Raw genomic sequence first — 15,725 nt, 5'->3', positions numbered from 1 at the left:
ACATTCTGGACATTGCTCTTGAAGGATGATTTCACTTTATGCAGTTAGTAACAAAATTACATAATTACTATATTCATAATTATATTTAGCACAAATCATTACAAAGTGTCTTAACATTTTAAAGTTTTGACAGTAATATCAGCTTTTAAACACCATGGGGCAAAGGTATTAAACCCGGGTATCTGTACCTTTTTTATTACTGTTTGTTGTTCTTTTTTGAAAATGTTACTTATTCAAACTTTAATTATTTATATTATTATTGATTCTATATCTGTCTGAGACTGGGTGTGACCTTTAAAATATTTATTATGCAAGTAAAACAAAGTTTGTTCTAGTTATTAGGTCTTAAATTTAAGCCTGTTTCCACCAAGCAGTCTGGTTCAATTCCTTACACATTAGGACAGTTATGTTTTTGGGTTTCCATTCAGAAGTTCTGCATGGAACCGATGGAACCCTTCCATCTAGTTCTGTTTTTTGTTTTCATCATCTCTATGTTGAGGTTCCTAACACACTGGTGCGATACTAAAAGGTGGAGCTAGACACACTTTAGTCCACTGATCGCTCAAGAGAGAAATGTTTTCCAACTTGACAAGGATTCAGAGCACTAATCCGCCATTTTTAAATATCCTGTCCGAGTGAAAGGGACCAAACAATCAGCAATGTCAGCACACAAACCCGTCCTGTGGATGATCAACGGGGTGCAGACATTCCTCTTCATCACTGGTGATGAGGAACACTCCACCTATACACAACTGGCTATCATGGCTTTTATTTTAGATCTATTTAAACATTAATGCAAAAAAAATCTCCGTTTTTAAATGGTTATGAGTACCATCAGTTGTGGAAACGCATAACAGATCTAGGTTTTTGGCACATGTCTGTAAGAATTATGCATGGATCCAAAAATGTTTGATGGAAATGCGGCTTTACATGGGTTATAATCTTTTGGCTTCCATGCTGTTTCACTTAGTTGCACACATACCATATCATCAGTAGCCAAATACATGAGCAGGGATTCGGAGGAAAATGTGCGGAACTTGAAGGTCACAGTGGACACATTTGGGTTCCACCTGGTGGGTCGTCCCACTGCAGCGTAACCCTCACCATCCAGCTGAACTATCCCCTCACCATCTGAACGCTGGGGGCTAAAAAAACATAGATAAGAAAAAGTCCATTTTAGTATCATCTTTTTTCCTGACAAACTTTGAAATTATTTTGCAATGTCACAAAAATTAATTGCAAAGAAGCAGAGATGATGAAGTGTGAAGTGATGATGAATATTAAAAAGGTATATAAAAAAAAATATGAGAACTCTGTGAAAAAGTGTTGGCATACCTGACGACACATCCTTTACAGTCTCCCTGTCTCTCTCTGTAGTTCCACAGTCCGATAGGTTTCCCATCCAAGAAGGTCTCCCCCATGCAGCCTGTGAACGTTGTTGATCGTACTGCATCTGCTTTCTAAAAGATGGAAGAGGAAAAGTATGAGGTAAAGACAGACGGGTTTATTGATGTTGTTACACAAAGACCCAAAGCGACACACAGATACCTTGACAGTGCCCAGTATTCCTCCCACAAACAGGTAGGCGTTCTGGTCTACGTCCAATATGGTGTAGGTTGTGGGCGAGTTGGCACTGGCTGGGGTCGGCATCATACCAGCCATGGAGCCTTCCAGAGGATACACTGATATGGTGCCATTCAACCCATTACTGGAGAGAGAGAGAAGCAGAGTGAGAGAGAGAGAGAGAGAGAGAGAGAGAGAGAGAGAGAGAGAGAGAGAGAGAGAGAGAGAGAGAGAGAGAGAGAGAGAGAGAGAGAGAGAGAGAGAGAGAGAGAGAGAGAGAGAGAGAGAGAGAGAGCGCGTTTGATGTTATTTGGTTTGCAATTCTGTGTTTTCTGGAAGACATTTACTATGACTGAAGATGTTGGAGCCACTTGGAATCAGTTTTTATGAACTCTTGGTGCTAAAGATGAATGATAGAAACACGTAGTGGAACCAGTTTGTAGCAGTGAAACCTCTGAGCTGTAAAAAGAAATTAATCTCCTACCTTAGAGTTTGTTTTCAAAGCAGGAACAGCATTTGTGCTTCGTGTAGGGGAACATTTCTATGACTTATAGTCTGTGTGATCCCATCGGAAAACACATTTGGGAAATCTCTTGGATGGTAATACATGATGCTGGTGGGACGTCTGCTTGGTCTGAATGCGTCTTGTGTTGGATGGCCTGTATACAGCTTCCACTGAGAAAAACTAGATTGACTAGATTGCACTGTATCTATGTAATGATGTGCCGCAGGCTGTCGAGTCTACAAACTCTTGATTTCCCAAGCGAAACAACATGTCTTCCACCGCGGCATGAGTGAAATGATGTCCTGTGGTTGTTGGATTTTGTTTACCGACACTCTTGGTTGTTGTTGGTCAGATTAGGTTAAAGTAGGGACGTATGATTATATCAGTACATCATAAAACTAATTATCAGAATTGGCCAACATGCTGGTTTCATGCCGATATGACAAACTGAAGCTTTATTCAATTTTTTTGATGAAGTGAACATGTAGCATCAGTGACGTCGGTGAAGTGAGACTACAGAGAAGCTTCATTCTCCCAGGCTGTGAAACTCCTAAAATCCTACTCCAACTTCTAAAGATATAGCAGGATCAAGACCAAATTTTATTTTCATTTCTTTTTTAAGATGTCTAATAAGTCTTCCTTGTACCTCGTAGTGTAGCGTATCTCCGTTTGTCTGTTTTCATTTCGAGCTCAAATACACATGTACTCAAACAATAGTTAAGAAATAGAAAAATGGTGAGAAAATACAAAAGAGATGCTTAAAGTACAGATCTCAAAGATATTAATTTCAAATAAATGTCTGTAAAGTCACTATACATTGCAGAGTGCAGTATCTCAATGTTGAATGAGCTTATGGTGCACTTAATGAAAGTACTGCAATATTTTATGAGGTTTCGGGGTTCACATTCACAGAAGTCAATGTTAATGCAAACCGTACATTTCCTGCTGCTGCAGATTCACATTAAGAAACATTAAACTACAACACGAGATGACTTTAACTATGAAGCAGTCACAGGAAATGCAATGTGTTTTTCAGTGAGCCTTGCACTTAGTGCTATCGTTCATCCAAAATGCCTCTACAAAACAAGACAATGGCCACTTTCAGCATTTGTTAAGAGCGGATCAGTTTGAAGTAATGAAACAGGAAGGAGCAGCCACAGTGAGCTGTTAGATGACGAGCTGCAGGCGACAGACTGCATAGCTCAAACTTAGTGAGGTGCCTTGCTGTTGACAGACTCACGCTGTGTGCAGTATAAAATAAGATCACAGTTGCTCACAAAATGATGGAAAAACAGCAAATGTCGTCTCACTTCTTTATTAAAACCACAATAGTTTGTTTTGCTGCCCCAACAACTCTGTTACTGCAGTGTTAAACCACATTTGCCGTTTCCACAGTAACTTTGGTCTGTTGCCAAATTAAATGACTTTAAAAAGTTTAAGATAATTAGAATAATATAAAGTAACAAATTACTAAATGTTTCAAGTCTTGAGAGTTCGCAAAGGCTTTTTAAACCTAGTTTTCATTTTGGTTTTTAGATCACTGTATTTTTGTTTAAAATCAAAAATAAACATATATAAAAATTAAGGTCTTAAAATACTGAGTGTTTGCGTCTTACTAACAAGCTGCTGATGTCCATCATAGAGTGGGACATGGAGAAGCAATAAGTGTTTTACATTTGAATGTACGTGCATCTGTCTCTTTACAATGGATCTTCTTTGTGATGCCACTTTCTAACATTGTAAGTTCAATATGCGGGTGCATGGTATACATATGTATGTATGTCTGGCTATAATGTCAGTGCATTAGCTGTGTGTCATCACTATACTCCACATCTTTTCAACTTTTCCAAGGTGAACCGTAAGATATTCTTTATGCTGTAGCCAACATCAGTGTTGGCAATGAAAGCCAGTTTGTATAAGAAACAATGCCAATACGTGTCAGTGAAACAAAGCATGAGCATGTATGTGTGTGCGAACGACTTACCGAGATGCCTCGATTCTGTGCCAGTTCCCATCATGGATGGTGTGATGAGGATATTCAACCCTCCCCACACCTGAACCCACGTCCCAGAGGAAATACACCTTCCCCTTGCGCATCTCTAAGGCCAGGAAATCAACCTGAAATGCAAAGAAGACATATGCTGAATGTGCTATGTATTGAATGTTATGTGTCATTGTGTCAACAAGGAACTGAAGAGAGGAAAGGAAGGAGACAGGAGAGACAGAGAGAGAAATAAAGATGCAACAAGAAAGCTGGCCTATCTATGTTATTTAGTTTTGGTGTACCTTAACATAATCTAATTTTAAGCCTGATTACTTTAGTGAAACATGTAGTGTTGTAAAGGGCCATTATACAGTAGAGCTGCAATGAATAGTCAGTTAATTTATTAGTCGACTGACAAAAAATTTATTGGCAAGTATTTTGATAATCAAAAAATACTGGTATACAGATGATTGTTTGAAGGGGTGAAGTATTTCTTTAAATTTGAGCATTTAAAAATTAAAAAATGAAATGTTTTGGATTTCTGATCTGTTGGATGGATAAAAGATACCATTTGAACATGTAACCTTGGACTCTGGGATATTACACAGGGCGTACGTCACAGTTTCTGTCATTTTATTGATAGAACAATTAATGGAAAAATAATGGGCAGATTAGCGACAATGACAATAATGGTTAGTTGCAGTCCCAATACACGGTGGTACTATATATCTGTTTTATTATGTCTGGGGTGGGTTTTCCTTGTATAAATGTGAATTGAAATTGCACAGCTACAGAGTTCGTGGTCTCTGGAGGAACAAATTAAATGTTCCCAAGTGTTGGTCATGGTCAAAAATGCTGTTGAGAGGAAATACGCCTTCATACCAGCAGATGGCGGTTGTCTGTAAAAACCATTCAAAAAAGAAAGCCAGAGCATCTTGATGCTAGTTACCCAGTTAGCACATTACCAACACAATCTATAAGACAAGTTTGTTTCGGCACCGAATCAGAGTGGTTTCATTCACTGAAGGACTGCCCTGCCACCACCACTTGAACGCGCAAAATTGCTCAGGAAAATAAATAAATAAATAAATAAAGCAGACAAAGGCCAACAAGGGCCAGAGGTACACCAATCATCTGCTTGGTGTGTAGGGCCAGCAACGTAACCAGCTGGGAGGAAAAGCTGATGAAAGTAGCTTTGTCAGTAGTGGATTTACTTATTGCACACAAAAAAAGTTTCATTTCGCTGCCTCCAGGCCTTTCAGTCTGACATTATTGTGCATTTGAATGACTGCATTATAATCTTATAGCAGATACAACAGGTCAAGATCAAGTTTTAGCTCAGGCAAGAAATGCATACTGATCATCAGACCTCACAAATCTCATTGAGGTCATCAGATATATATCTGGCCATCAAGTGTGAATACAGTGTTTATCCACTTCAGCAAAGAATGAACTTTATTCACTTTACTGTTAAGTAAAGCAATAACAAAGTATTGGTTGTTGAAAATTGTATCATGCAATGCTTCACCTCCGCTCCTGAGATGACAGAATACGGGAATTATACAACACTGTTGGTGGTGATGCGAAAAGATGATGATTAATAAGTATCCACATTCTCGATTTATTACTTATTATGGAGAACCTTATAGAGTATTTATCATGCAGGGAATAGTGAACGAGCGAACGGTGGAGCAGCTTCACACACAGCTCTGCTCTATTCTGAGGGTACAAAGGCTCAAGTTTTCTCCATCTGTCTCTATAAGTGGATTTTCACAGGATCTTGCTGTATTTTGATTAATGGCTGTATTACTTATGTATGAGCCAAAAAAATTAATAAGAATTTGGAGCATATGCTCTCATCTGGATGCTGTCTCTGAAGCACACACACACACGCACACGCGCACACACGCACAGGCGCACGCACACACAGCATTATTATTCATATAGTATTATGCACAATTAGAGATTATTAGGAAGTCACATTTGAAGACACAAATGACACACATATACACACACATAACTACACACACTTATCTCTCTAGTCTCTCCAGGGTAATGGCGATTATTCATTAGCACAGATCACAGGGCAGCATCGTTATTATTCAACTAGCATTACACACTATTAGTGAAATGGTAGACACACACACACACACACGCACGCACACAAGCAGAGCATTACTATTCATACTAGATTCCTCACTATTAGAGAATATTAGTGAGGAACACACACAGAAACACACATGTGCATGCACATTCAACACTTCCCAGTCAGATGAAGCAAAGCAGTGATTTCTCAGGGGAAATCAGGCTAAAGCAGATAGCAACATAAACTTGTCGTTAATTGCTTCTTCTCCTTTGGACACACACACTTATACATAAACACATACCCACACATATGCACACATAGGGATTATCAGTGATACCTTAAAACAGCAGGTTGCTATGTTCATACGGGTGTTAGTGAGTAAGTGTCAAGAAGTATTAATTATTCTCCTATTAGACAAATCACTCTGGGAGTGTGTGTAGGCTGTGCGCGTGTCTGGCTGAGAGAGAGGAACACAAGTGTGTTACCTTCTGTGCATGTGTATTTTTTTGCAAGTACATACCTTTGAAAAGCAGGCATTTTCAAGTATGATGAATGCTACGCAATATACAGCCCTTCAACATTGTATTAAATATGATTAATGATTTAATATGCAACATTTAAAAAATGTGAAAATGTCAACAGGATTTTCTATTTTGTTAGCAATAATACCAGAGTCATGTTATGGCTGATTCTTTCCCCCAGAGCCATAAAGACAGATTAGTTATACAAACACACTTAATGAGTGTTAATATACAGCAATTCATTATTATCTTGCAAATACAATTCTGAATGATATCTTTGGGTCTCTACATAAATGATAAATCACAGTAAGGAAGAGTGTTTGTGTTTTAGCATTATATATATTTGTGAGGACATTTTTGATAATGTGGCCAAATGAATGAAAAAAACATGTAGAATTATTGTCTGGTTATATGATTTGCAAACCAGTCAAACTGCGGTTACAGTTTGCATCCATGTCTTTCCAGACTCATACGTAGCCATAACACCTGAAAATGCTTCAAATATGGATGTTGCTGCAAAGACGCTACAAATTCTTAAATGTTGATGCTTCACACACATTGTTAATCTGGAAGATCAGACGATCTATAAACCATTTTTTTAAGGTGGACACATTAGCTTTATGTTATCAATTCAGTATCTGCCCCATTATCTCCCCTTCTTTTCGTCAGCTATGACATTAAGTAATGGCCAGATTGTGTATTTGCGAATTATTATGGTGTTAAAATGAAGGTGACCTTTGACCTTGTGCATATAAAATGTCATCACATATATGATAATAAGCATATGAACGTATGGCCAAAAACACTTTCTGTGAGGTCACAGTTAACTTTAGACCACCAAAATCTAATCGGTTCATTCTTGAGTCCAAGAGGACATTTGTGCCAAAATTAAGGACATTTCTTCATAGTGTTCCTGAGACATTGTACTCATGTGATTGAGACATATGTGCCATAATTGCCTTGACCTTCAAAATCAAAATGCATCCGTTGTGCCAAATTTGAAAAAAATCCCTCGAGGCGTTCTTGAGATATAGCGCTCTTGTTATATCTTAGGTCAAGATAAGCTTCTGGAAAAGTTTTACAGGTCAATGAGAATGAGCACAAAACCGTAAGGACAAGGTGTACTTACTATTGTAGTTCTGAAAAGGGATTTTGAATCTTTTAGTGAATTTCGTGGATTTGGGATAACATGTGCTATTTAATCAGTAAGTTTTCACCACTTACATATTTGGCTGATCCCAGGTAGAAGAGCAGGTTATCAGGTGTGGTGGTTTTAACATGAAGGATGATGGTGTTGTACCTCCCTTTTCTGATCTCAGGGCGGTAACTACGGAGACAGTCACCACCTGATGACACTGAAACTTTGATCTGAAGAGAGGAAAAAATACAACATTTTTTAAAAAAAGGATCCATGTAAAGAATCTTTCACCAAAGCTTTAAAGTTGTATTTTAGTTTGTATTTTTTTATACGTGGTGAAACAAATTATTGTAAAACTGAGTTAAAGTTGGTCTGTTGTCAGCTGCTGACTTGTGTCTTTCTAATGTTTGATGTAAACCTTGCTGAAACTTTATGATATTGGCGCTGTTACCAAAACTGACTAACTTGAACTGCCTATTTCACTTAAATGTCAGCCAAACGTTTGGAAAAATCTTAAAATAAAATATTAAGAACAAAATGTATACAAAGAAATAAACAATGCTAGAATGCATCTTCAGGGAGAAAAGCATAAATAATACACAAGAAATAAATGCATTAAAACACACTAACTTTATAATATTGAGAGAGATATTTATGGCCTTTAAAATCTGTAATCCAAGTAAAAGATTGTAAAGCTACTGTCTGACTGTGTCGTCATACACTTAAACTCTTCTTAATTATGACCAGGCTTGTACATGTCGAGTGTGTTGACAGCTTACTGAGTTAGCTTGTTTCCTGGCTTGGTTGATCAGTTCCTTAATTTGTGAGATGTTACGCCTCAAATTGTCCTGCAGCTTTTTGATTGGCTGCAACTTCTCCAACAGCCGGTCAGCTTCATCCTCTAAATCCTTCACTTTAGCTCCTGCAGCATGGACTGAGGGAGGAAGAGATAAAGTACAGTAGCGATACAGAACAGCGCAGTAGTCGTTATCGTCAACATTTTACAGAGTGTTATTGCTGAGAGAGCATGGAGAGGTAGCGTGAAAAGAGTGAGGAGAGAATGACAGATGACGGCAGCAGAAGAAATCACCGATATTACTCAAAGACGGAGAAGAAATATGGAGGAAGAGTGAGAAAGATGGAGAAGCCAGCGAGAGCCGAACAATTAGTGTAGCTCAGCATTCAAAGAGAACCTTTTCACATTATTTACTATATTGTAAAGGCTTGAAACTGAAAAAAAGACAGAGAGAGATAGACATAAAAAGAGCTCCATGCTTTGCAGTGTGCAGAGCTCTCATGCTCAAGCGGAGCCGAGCAGAACGGACGAATTATTAGAAGCAACTACTTTTTACTGTATAGCTTTTAAAGATGGCCATTAAACTAATGGGTGGTGCTCCAATACTGTTGTTGAAATCAGATCATTTTGACAAAGTTGACAAATTGATTTTGCCCCAAAACACCACATTAACACAATGCTGCTGATGATACAGTGTTTTAAGTGGTAATTGAAAATGTCCCAACAAATGACTTCAGGAAGAAAAGCCAGTAAGTGCCTTGAAAATTGTGCTGGCAGTGAAGCAGCATTACTCTCATCATTATGTGGTAATTACAACATAGTATTGGTGCACCACTTTCATAAGTGCTTATGCTAAGGTAATTTAAATATACATACTGATGGCTGTGGGGATTGAAGAGAGGAGAGACAGAGAGAAAAAATATTAGGTTTGGTTGAATTCACTGTTTATGTGGCTCTGAAACACTAACTTCGTATCTCCAAAAAAATGAAACTAGAATGTTTAGATGGTACAACCCAATATTATGTAAGTGAAGGGTAAATAGGAAACAAACCAATTTTGTGAAGCAGTTCAGTAGCAAAACATTATTCAGAGTGCTGGTTGCAAGTGACCTTTTCTTAATATTTAATCATTCAATGAAAACAGAGTCTTCATCAATGCTAATCAAGTGCAGAAAATGTTAACTGGAATATAGAAAATATTAAATTTTCTGAGGCAAACAAATGTTCATAACACGTCAAGATTTTTTCAGGAGAAAATCTTTAAAAACGAAATCCATTTTTATTATTTTTGAAGCATAGATAAAATGTGAACATTAAGCTATAAACTACTACAGCAAGGTTGCATGACTTAAGATCACCTCGAGGCTGTAAAGCCATGTTTGGCGTGATGACGTTCTGTATTCTTATTTAGTGACTTGATAGCAACCACTTTTTGATTGACACCTAAAAGCCTCAAAATTCACAAGTGGGGGATTTACTGACATATTTTGTCGTAGAACAAAATGTGAAAGTCTCTATAGCTTGTGTTAACCACAGATGTTATTTCAGGCATCTAACCAGAAACCCATTAAAAAAAACACTGACTTTGAGAGCCAGAAGTGCAAAAATGCTAACTCACTCCTGCACCACTTTATTACTAGACTGGGTTACTATGTCAATTACCAATAGTGAGGAACCTTACTGTTTTTCTCTGGGTCCTGGATCATGTGATTGGCCGCATTGACAGTGTCCTCCAGCTCACTGTAGTTCCTCTGTAGGCCATACAGTCGCAGATTCAAATCCCCAAGGCGCTCCAGGACATCTATGGCCGTGGCGTTAGCATCTGCTGCTACAGCCTTTGTGGCTGCAAGTTTTACTGCTGTGTCTGTCAGACAATGTAAAAAAAAAAAAAAAGAAAAAGAAAAAGTGATTCACGTTACATCCATTTATAAGGAGCATAGCATTAATACGTTTGGACCAATCGATGTTTTTGTGTTTTATTGGGCTGCCAACAATATGCTGTATATTGGTCAGTCAAAATGATGGATATCACGGAGCTTATTTTTTATAAATACTTTTCTCTAAACTCTAAATATTGCCCTAACGTACAAGAAAAAAATTAGGAGCTATTTACAATTGAAAGAGAGCACCACAAACCAACAAAAACAAACATAAATATATAAAAAGTATATATATCAAATATATACCAAAACGTACTTTTAATAACTCCTTAAAGACAGTGTTTGATTGCCATTGGTTGACACAGATCTTGTATAAAATCCTTTGACTGCAAGTGGTGAAGTGCATTAATGTTTTGCATATTAGCTGTAAAAACAGTGTATTATGCAGATGAGCACAAAGTTCATAGTTTGTTTACATATACGTAAATAGAGTGGGAAATACTGTATCTTTAGCTTTGGCCCGTTGTACACTTCCACATTGACCTTGTAGTACATTCAGTGTATCGAGGTCACTAATGGTGCATCCATCTGCAATGGGAGTCTGAATTTTTGAGTTCCCATTGAAAATTTCAACTGGAACATTGGGAACACTTGTTCAACAGGATTTCTGAACCTAAACACAAAATCCAAGTCAGCTGCTCTGCACATCAGCAGTAGTGAAAGCTGTACTAACATACTGTTTATTAGCACTTCTGTTGTTCTGTTGTTGTGTCTTATTAACAGTTGTACACACAGCAGTGTCCAGCTTTTATCTATGGGCCTGTTCCTACATGTTTGTATGCACAAAATACCACATAATGGGTTGTTACCAACTTGTATTTCAAACAACAGTAAATCTGGCAAGAACTGGTATTACTCCTGCTTCTATTGGTATTTTGACTTATCAAAGTCAAACGCAGTCAATTTGGATATGACATCATTCCCAGTTTTGACTTCTGAAAGAACGCAGCATTATAATCAGTAAAATATTGTTTTTGTTGTTTATCACTGGCTCACCTAATATCATGGAATTTATTTACTCTCCTGTAGATTTATGACCATGAAGACCAAATGTTTTTGCTGCAGATGAGTGTGTACCAGGATTAGTGTTTATGATTGAAACTGCAAACCCATCAGTAGATAACAGTAGATAATCATTGCTGAACCTCAGCCCTAACCAAACATCTGATTTTGTTACCAGCTCAGGTAAATCCTGTAAAAATCAAACTGATAACCATTTAGTCTGGAGTGATCCGACTGCGACATGTTACAGTTTTGGGTTCACTCACTTGCAGGGATTTAAATTGGAAATAAATATGTTGTGTTAACCTCCAGGGTCATCCCATTTACAAGTTGTAGTGGCTGTATTTAACACTTTTCTGCGTGTTGATCCAAATGCAGCCATGTGCATCACTGCGGTTCAACAACCTCAGTATCACTGCAGTGCATTTCTGTGTGTCTGTGAGTACTGACATGTGTCAAGTTCAGTTTACCAGAGCAACTGACCTTTATCGGCACAGTGATATTGATCCACTCTCTCTTCATCTCACTCCCACGCACACACACACACTTTTGTACACACTGTGTATTTTGTGCAGTCATACCGTTGGGAATAGCGTTGAGCGTTGCCATGGTTCCGTTGACAGCTTTCAGCAGGTCTTTGGTTTTGTCTCTCGCTGCTTTAACTCTGCCCTTCAGCCCAGCCACGCCATCTGCATTTTCTACACACACACAAAAAAAATGATGATGGTAGTTTGATTTGAAGCCAGGCTGCCTGCTCATAAAAAGATACTTTCCTCGCCTCCCTAACGGGAAAAGTGACTGACAGTTAGTCTAGAGAGGCAAGAGAAGAGTGACATTGTTATAATTGAAACTGTTTTAAATGAATAAAACAAAACACTTGTGTATACTGTGTATATGATATTACTGCAGTCCATTTATAGACTGCAGCTCCTGGTACAATTACTTGCCCACCTGTATCCTTAAGTCCGAAGATTTGTGACAAGACAAATCTGTTTTAGAACATTACAGAAAAAAAGTTGTAGCGGTGTGAACTGGCCAGTCTGAGCTTGACTCAAGCCAGCTGATGTTGTCACCAGCAATTTAGCTTGTCACGTCGCCAGCGTCTGGTTTTAGAACATAAGGCATGTCACCTGTTTCAACAGCCAATAAGCTTGAAAGCAAAGTCCGCTGGCCGTGTCAGTTACAAACTGTCAGCAGACGGCGTGTTCATTTGCTGTGGTGATCTCTGACAACAGCCCTCTGTCCACACCAAGCCCGAGTCTGTCTCATTTACATCCCCGCAGCTGTTTACACGTATGTCAGTTACTGTTCTCACAGGGTGTTGATGTTGGGCGGTGCGTCACTGCTGTTGCTCGTCGTATGTGCACGTCTTAGGTGCTGATTGACTGATAAATTGGCGCTAGTTATTTAACTTATTGTCAAGTATTTGTTGGGAATACTGTTTGTCTGAAACCCAGGTCATTTTGTGTGTTTTTGCCATTCATTACTACTAGAATTGCAATTGCAACCATTACCACACTATCACTAACCTCATTAATCTTCTAGATAGCTGCAAATTATATTCAGCTATAATAAAGTCCCGCAATTCCTGGAAATCATGGAGTAACTGCAGATAGTTTTTTATTTATTCATTTTACCATAATCATAATCAGTTCCATTAAAAAAATAAACCCATAGTAAAACACATACAATACATAAATGCAACACAAGGGGAAAAGTGAGAGAAAAGGGGTAAACAGGCCTCAGGAGTGACATCCATACACATTCCACGTTAGCGAAGAACTATTTAAAGCAGCAATATGTTTTTGTCCAAGGCAGTTTTTGAAAGACCGTCTGCAGTCAAAGCAATGCAGACGATACACCGTCTCTTCTTGTTGCATTGATGATAACTAGCAAGTTTTCAGGACGTTGCAGTGCAGCACATTACGAGTAGTCGCAAGTTTTCACTGTACTGGGCTTTACACTGCTTATACTGTCAACTACAATATGTACAGTAGTGTCCTGTGTGCAGTATATTACACACACACACACACACACACACACACACACACACACACACACACACACTTATGGTTACCTTTGACATCATTCTGAAGTTGTTTAGCCTCGTTTAACAATCTGTGGCTCTTTTGAAGGGCACCTTGAGCTGCTTCCTTTACTGGGACTTCTGGATCTAAAGCCTGCGCACACGCACACACACACACACACACACACACACACACACACACACACAGAGATAACAACAATGCAAAATCTGAGACTTAACATGCCTTCACAATAATTGCTTCCAGAATAATTAGATCGCACACATGAATTTAAAAAATATGTTCGTCACACATAAAAAGGTGCAATAATCTGCATACTACCTTTCTGTAAGATCAAAGCACCACTACTTTGCATTGCTAAATGGTATTCTAAGAAATGCATTCAGCAGAATTAACTTCTCCTCACGTTTATTCTCCTCCTTCAACCCCTTTTTGCCTTTGTGTCTTTGCCTCTTTTCACTGTCTTTTTAGCCCTTTTCCCCTTCTGCCCATTACCTCTTTCTTGCCAAAGGAAAAGAATTTCAAGAAAAAAGAGGTGAATAATGCAAACAAGTGGAGATGGGTTGAACAAGAAAAGGGTAGTATATTGGTTCAAGAAAGGACAAATAAATAAATTGGCACACAAGACAAAAAAAGAACAGAGGAAAATAAACTATTATAGAGGGAGGAGAAAAAAATCAAACACGAGGAATATAACCAAGACAAAAGAAAACAAATGGAAAATGAACAAAAAGGTGTTTGAAACTAGAACAAGAACGGGGAGAAGAAGGGAAGCAGAAAAAATGAATAAATTAGGAAATAAAAGAAGGAAAAAAGGAAGATTTCAGGTGTGTGTGGTCATGATAATGAAAGAGGGAGAGGGGAGAGAAAAAAGAAGGAAGAAGAGGGACAGAGAAGTGCTTTGATCTCTCATCCATGACTAATGGAGAGTCCGGGCTTACATTACTGTTACTGCATGCAAGACACAAACACACACACACACACACACACACCATCTCTTGCGCTGAGAGTACACTTTCATAGTCTAGATAGAATGCTTATATTTGGTATTTACAGTATGTATGCATTGCGTGGATTATAGTTTACATGTACATTTCAGCTTTTTAGTGAAAGTGTGCTGTTTACAATTATTCAATAAAGAAAGTATTGGAAAACATGTAAAGGGAGACTAATCGGGCAAAGGATGTTTTTCTCATACTGAATTGATAATATAACAAACGTAATGGGATACTTCATTAAACCCTTGAGGAAGCAGCTTACCTAAATAAGAAATTGCTATTTTGAATTTAGTCAATATATGTGTGTGTTTCTGAATGTGTTCTTCTACGTGTCCACTTACCAGTGCCAATGCCTCACTTGCCCTCTGTTTGGCTGCCTTTGCCTCTTTCTCCGCTGCATCGACATTTGCTTTAATGTTGCTATAGGCCTTAAAGGCTGCTGTTGCGTTGAAGGAAAGATTCTTGGCTTCGGCCAAAATACTGTGAGGAAAGAGAGGACAAGAGAGAGAAATTGATGTCAACTTATTTCTTTTTTTAATGTTATACGCACATTTTGTTTAAGGGGACCTTTTATGGTCATTTTTTTAGGTTTATATGCATATGCATATGCCGCATGTGACGCAATACTGCTGCGCCTGATCAGTTGAAAACATGCCATCGCAATCAGCAAGGTAGGCTTTAGGATAGGCTTTATGTTCTATGAAATTTATTTTTTGAGCACAACAGTCTATCTATTTGCATTCATCAGTGTTGTATCTGCACACTAAGCAGCCGTAGGCTTTTTGTTATATGAAAGCTTTTATGTTTTTACTGAGTGATACAATCTACTGTTACTCTGATTTGACAGATTGTCAGAGCAATTCATTAAAAAAAGTTAATTTGAAGAGTCAGAACTGCTCTTGTTTTTGTTGTGTTAACTGTAGGGATGTCAGTTATATTTGGTTAGGTAAGAGCTATAATGTTAAATTCATCTGTAATCACTACATCTGAACATTTCATACCTTAAAGTAATGAAAAACAACAAAAAAAGAAATGATCTGTTATCTGTATCTTATCAGCCATGAGAAAATTGGCAACCAAGTTCACTTTCCCTTACATTAGTATGTAACTTCATGTAGCTGTGTATATCATGCTAACATTTGCAGTA

At 38.1% G+C, this 15,725-nt stretch overlaps 1 protein-coding gene across 2 annotated transcripts in view; it reads right to left on the bottom strand.

Annotated features, from left to right (window-relative positions):
- lama2 (laminin, alpha 2) overlaps positions 1 to 15,725 on the bottom strand; it is a 246,784-nt gene that overhangs the window by 33,404 nt on the left and 197,655 nt on the right. For both annotated transcript variants that reach the window (XM_088089255.1, XM_088089256.1), the window contains 10 exons: positions 14,920 to 15,058; positions 13,613 to 13,715; positions 12,117 to 12,233; positions 10,275 to 10,457; positions 8,577 to 8,731; positions 7,884 to 8,027; positions 4,053 to 4,186; positions 1,549 to 1,708; positions 1,336 to 1,460; positions 983 to 1,145 (listed from right to left, as the gene is read on the bottom strand). In XM_088089255.1, coding sequence (XP_087945381.1) covers positions 983 to 1,145; positions 1,336 to 1,460; positions 1,549 to 1,708; positions 4,053 to 4,186; positions 7,884 to 8,027; positions 8,577 to 8,731; positions 10,275 to 10,457; positions 12,117 to 12,233; positions 13,613 to 13,715; positions 14,920 to 15,058 — 1,423 coding nt within the window. The remainder of the gene's footprint in view (positions 1 to 982; positions 1,146 to 1,335; positions 1,461 to 1,548; positions 1,709 to 4,052; positions 4,187 to 7,883; positions 8,028 to 8,576; positions 8,732 to 10,274; positions 10,458 to 12,116; positions 12,234 to 13,612; positions 13,716 to 14,919; positions 15,059 to 15,725) is intronic.

This window comes from Plectropomus leopardus, chromosome 16 (assembly GCF_026936395.1).
Source record: "Plectropomus leopardus strain MGB_pleo_1.0 chromosome 16, ASM2693639v1, whole genome shotgun sequence".
Lineage (NCBI taxonomy): Eukaryota > Metazoa > Chordata > Actinopteri > Perciformes > Serranidae > Plectropomus > Plectropomus leopardus.
The sequence above is the reverse complement of the archived record's forward strand: the minus strand, read 5'-3'. Positions and strand labels throughout refer to the sequence as shown.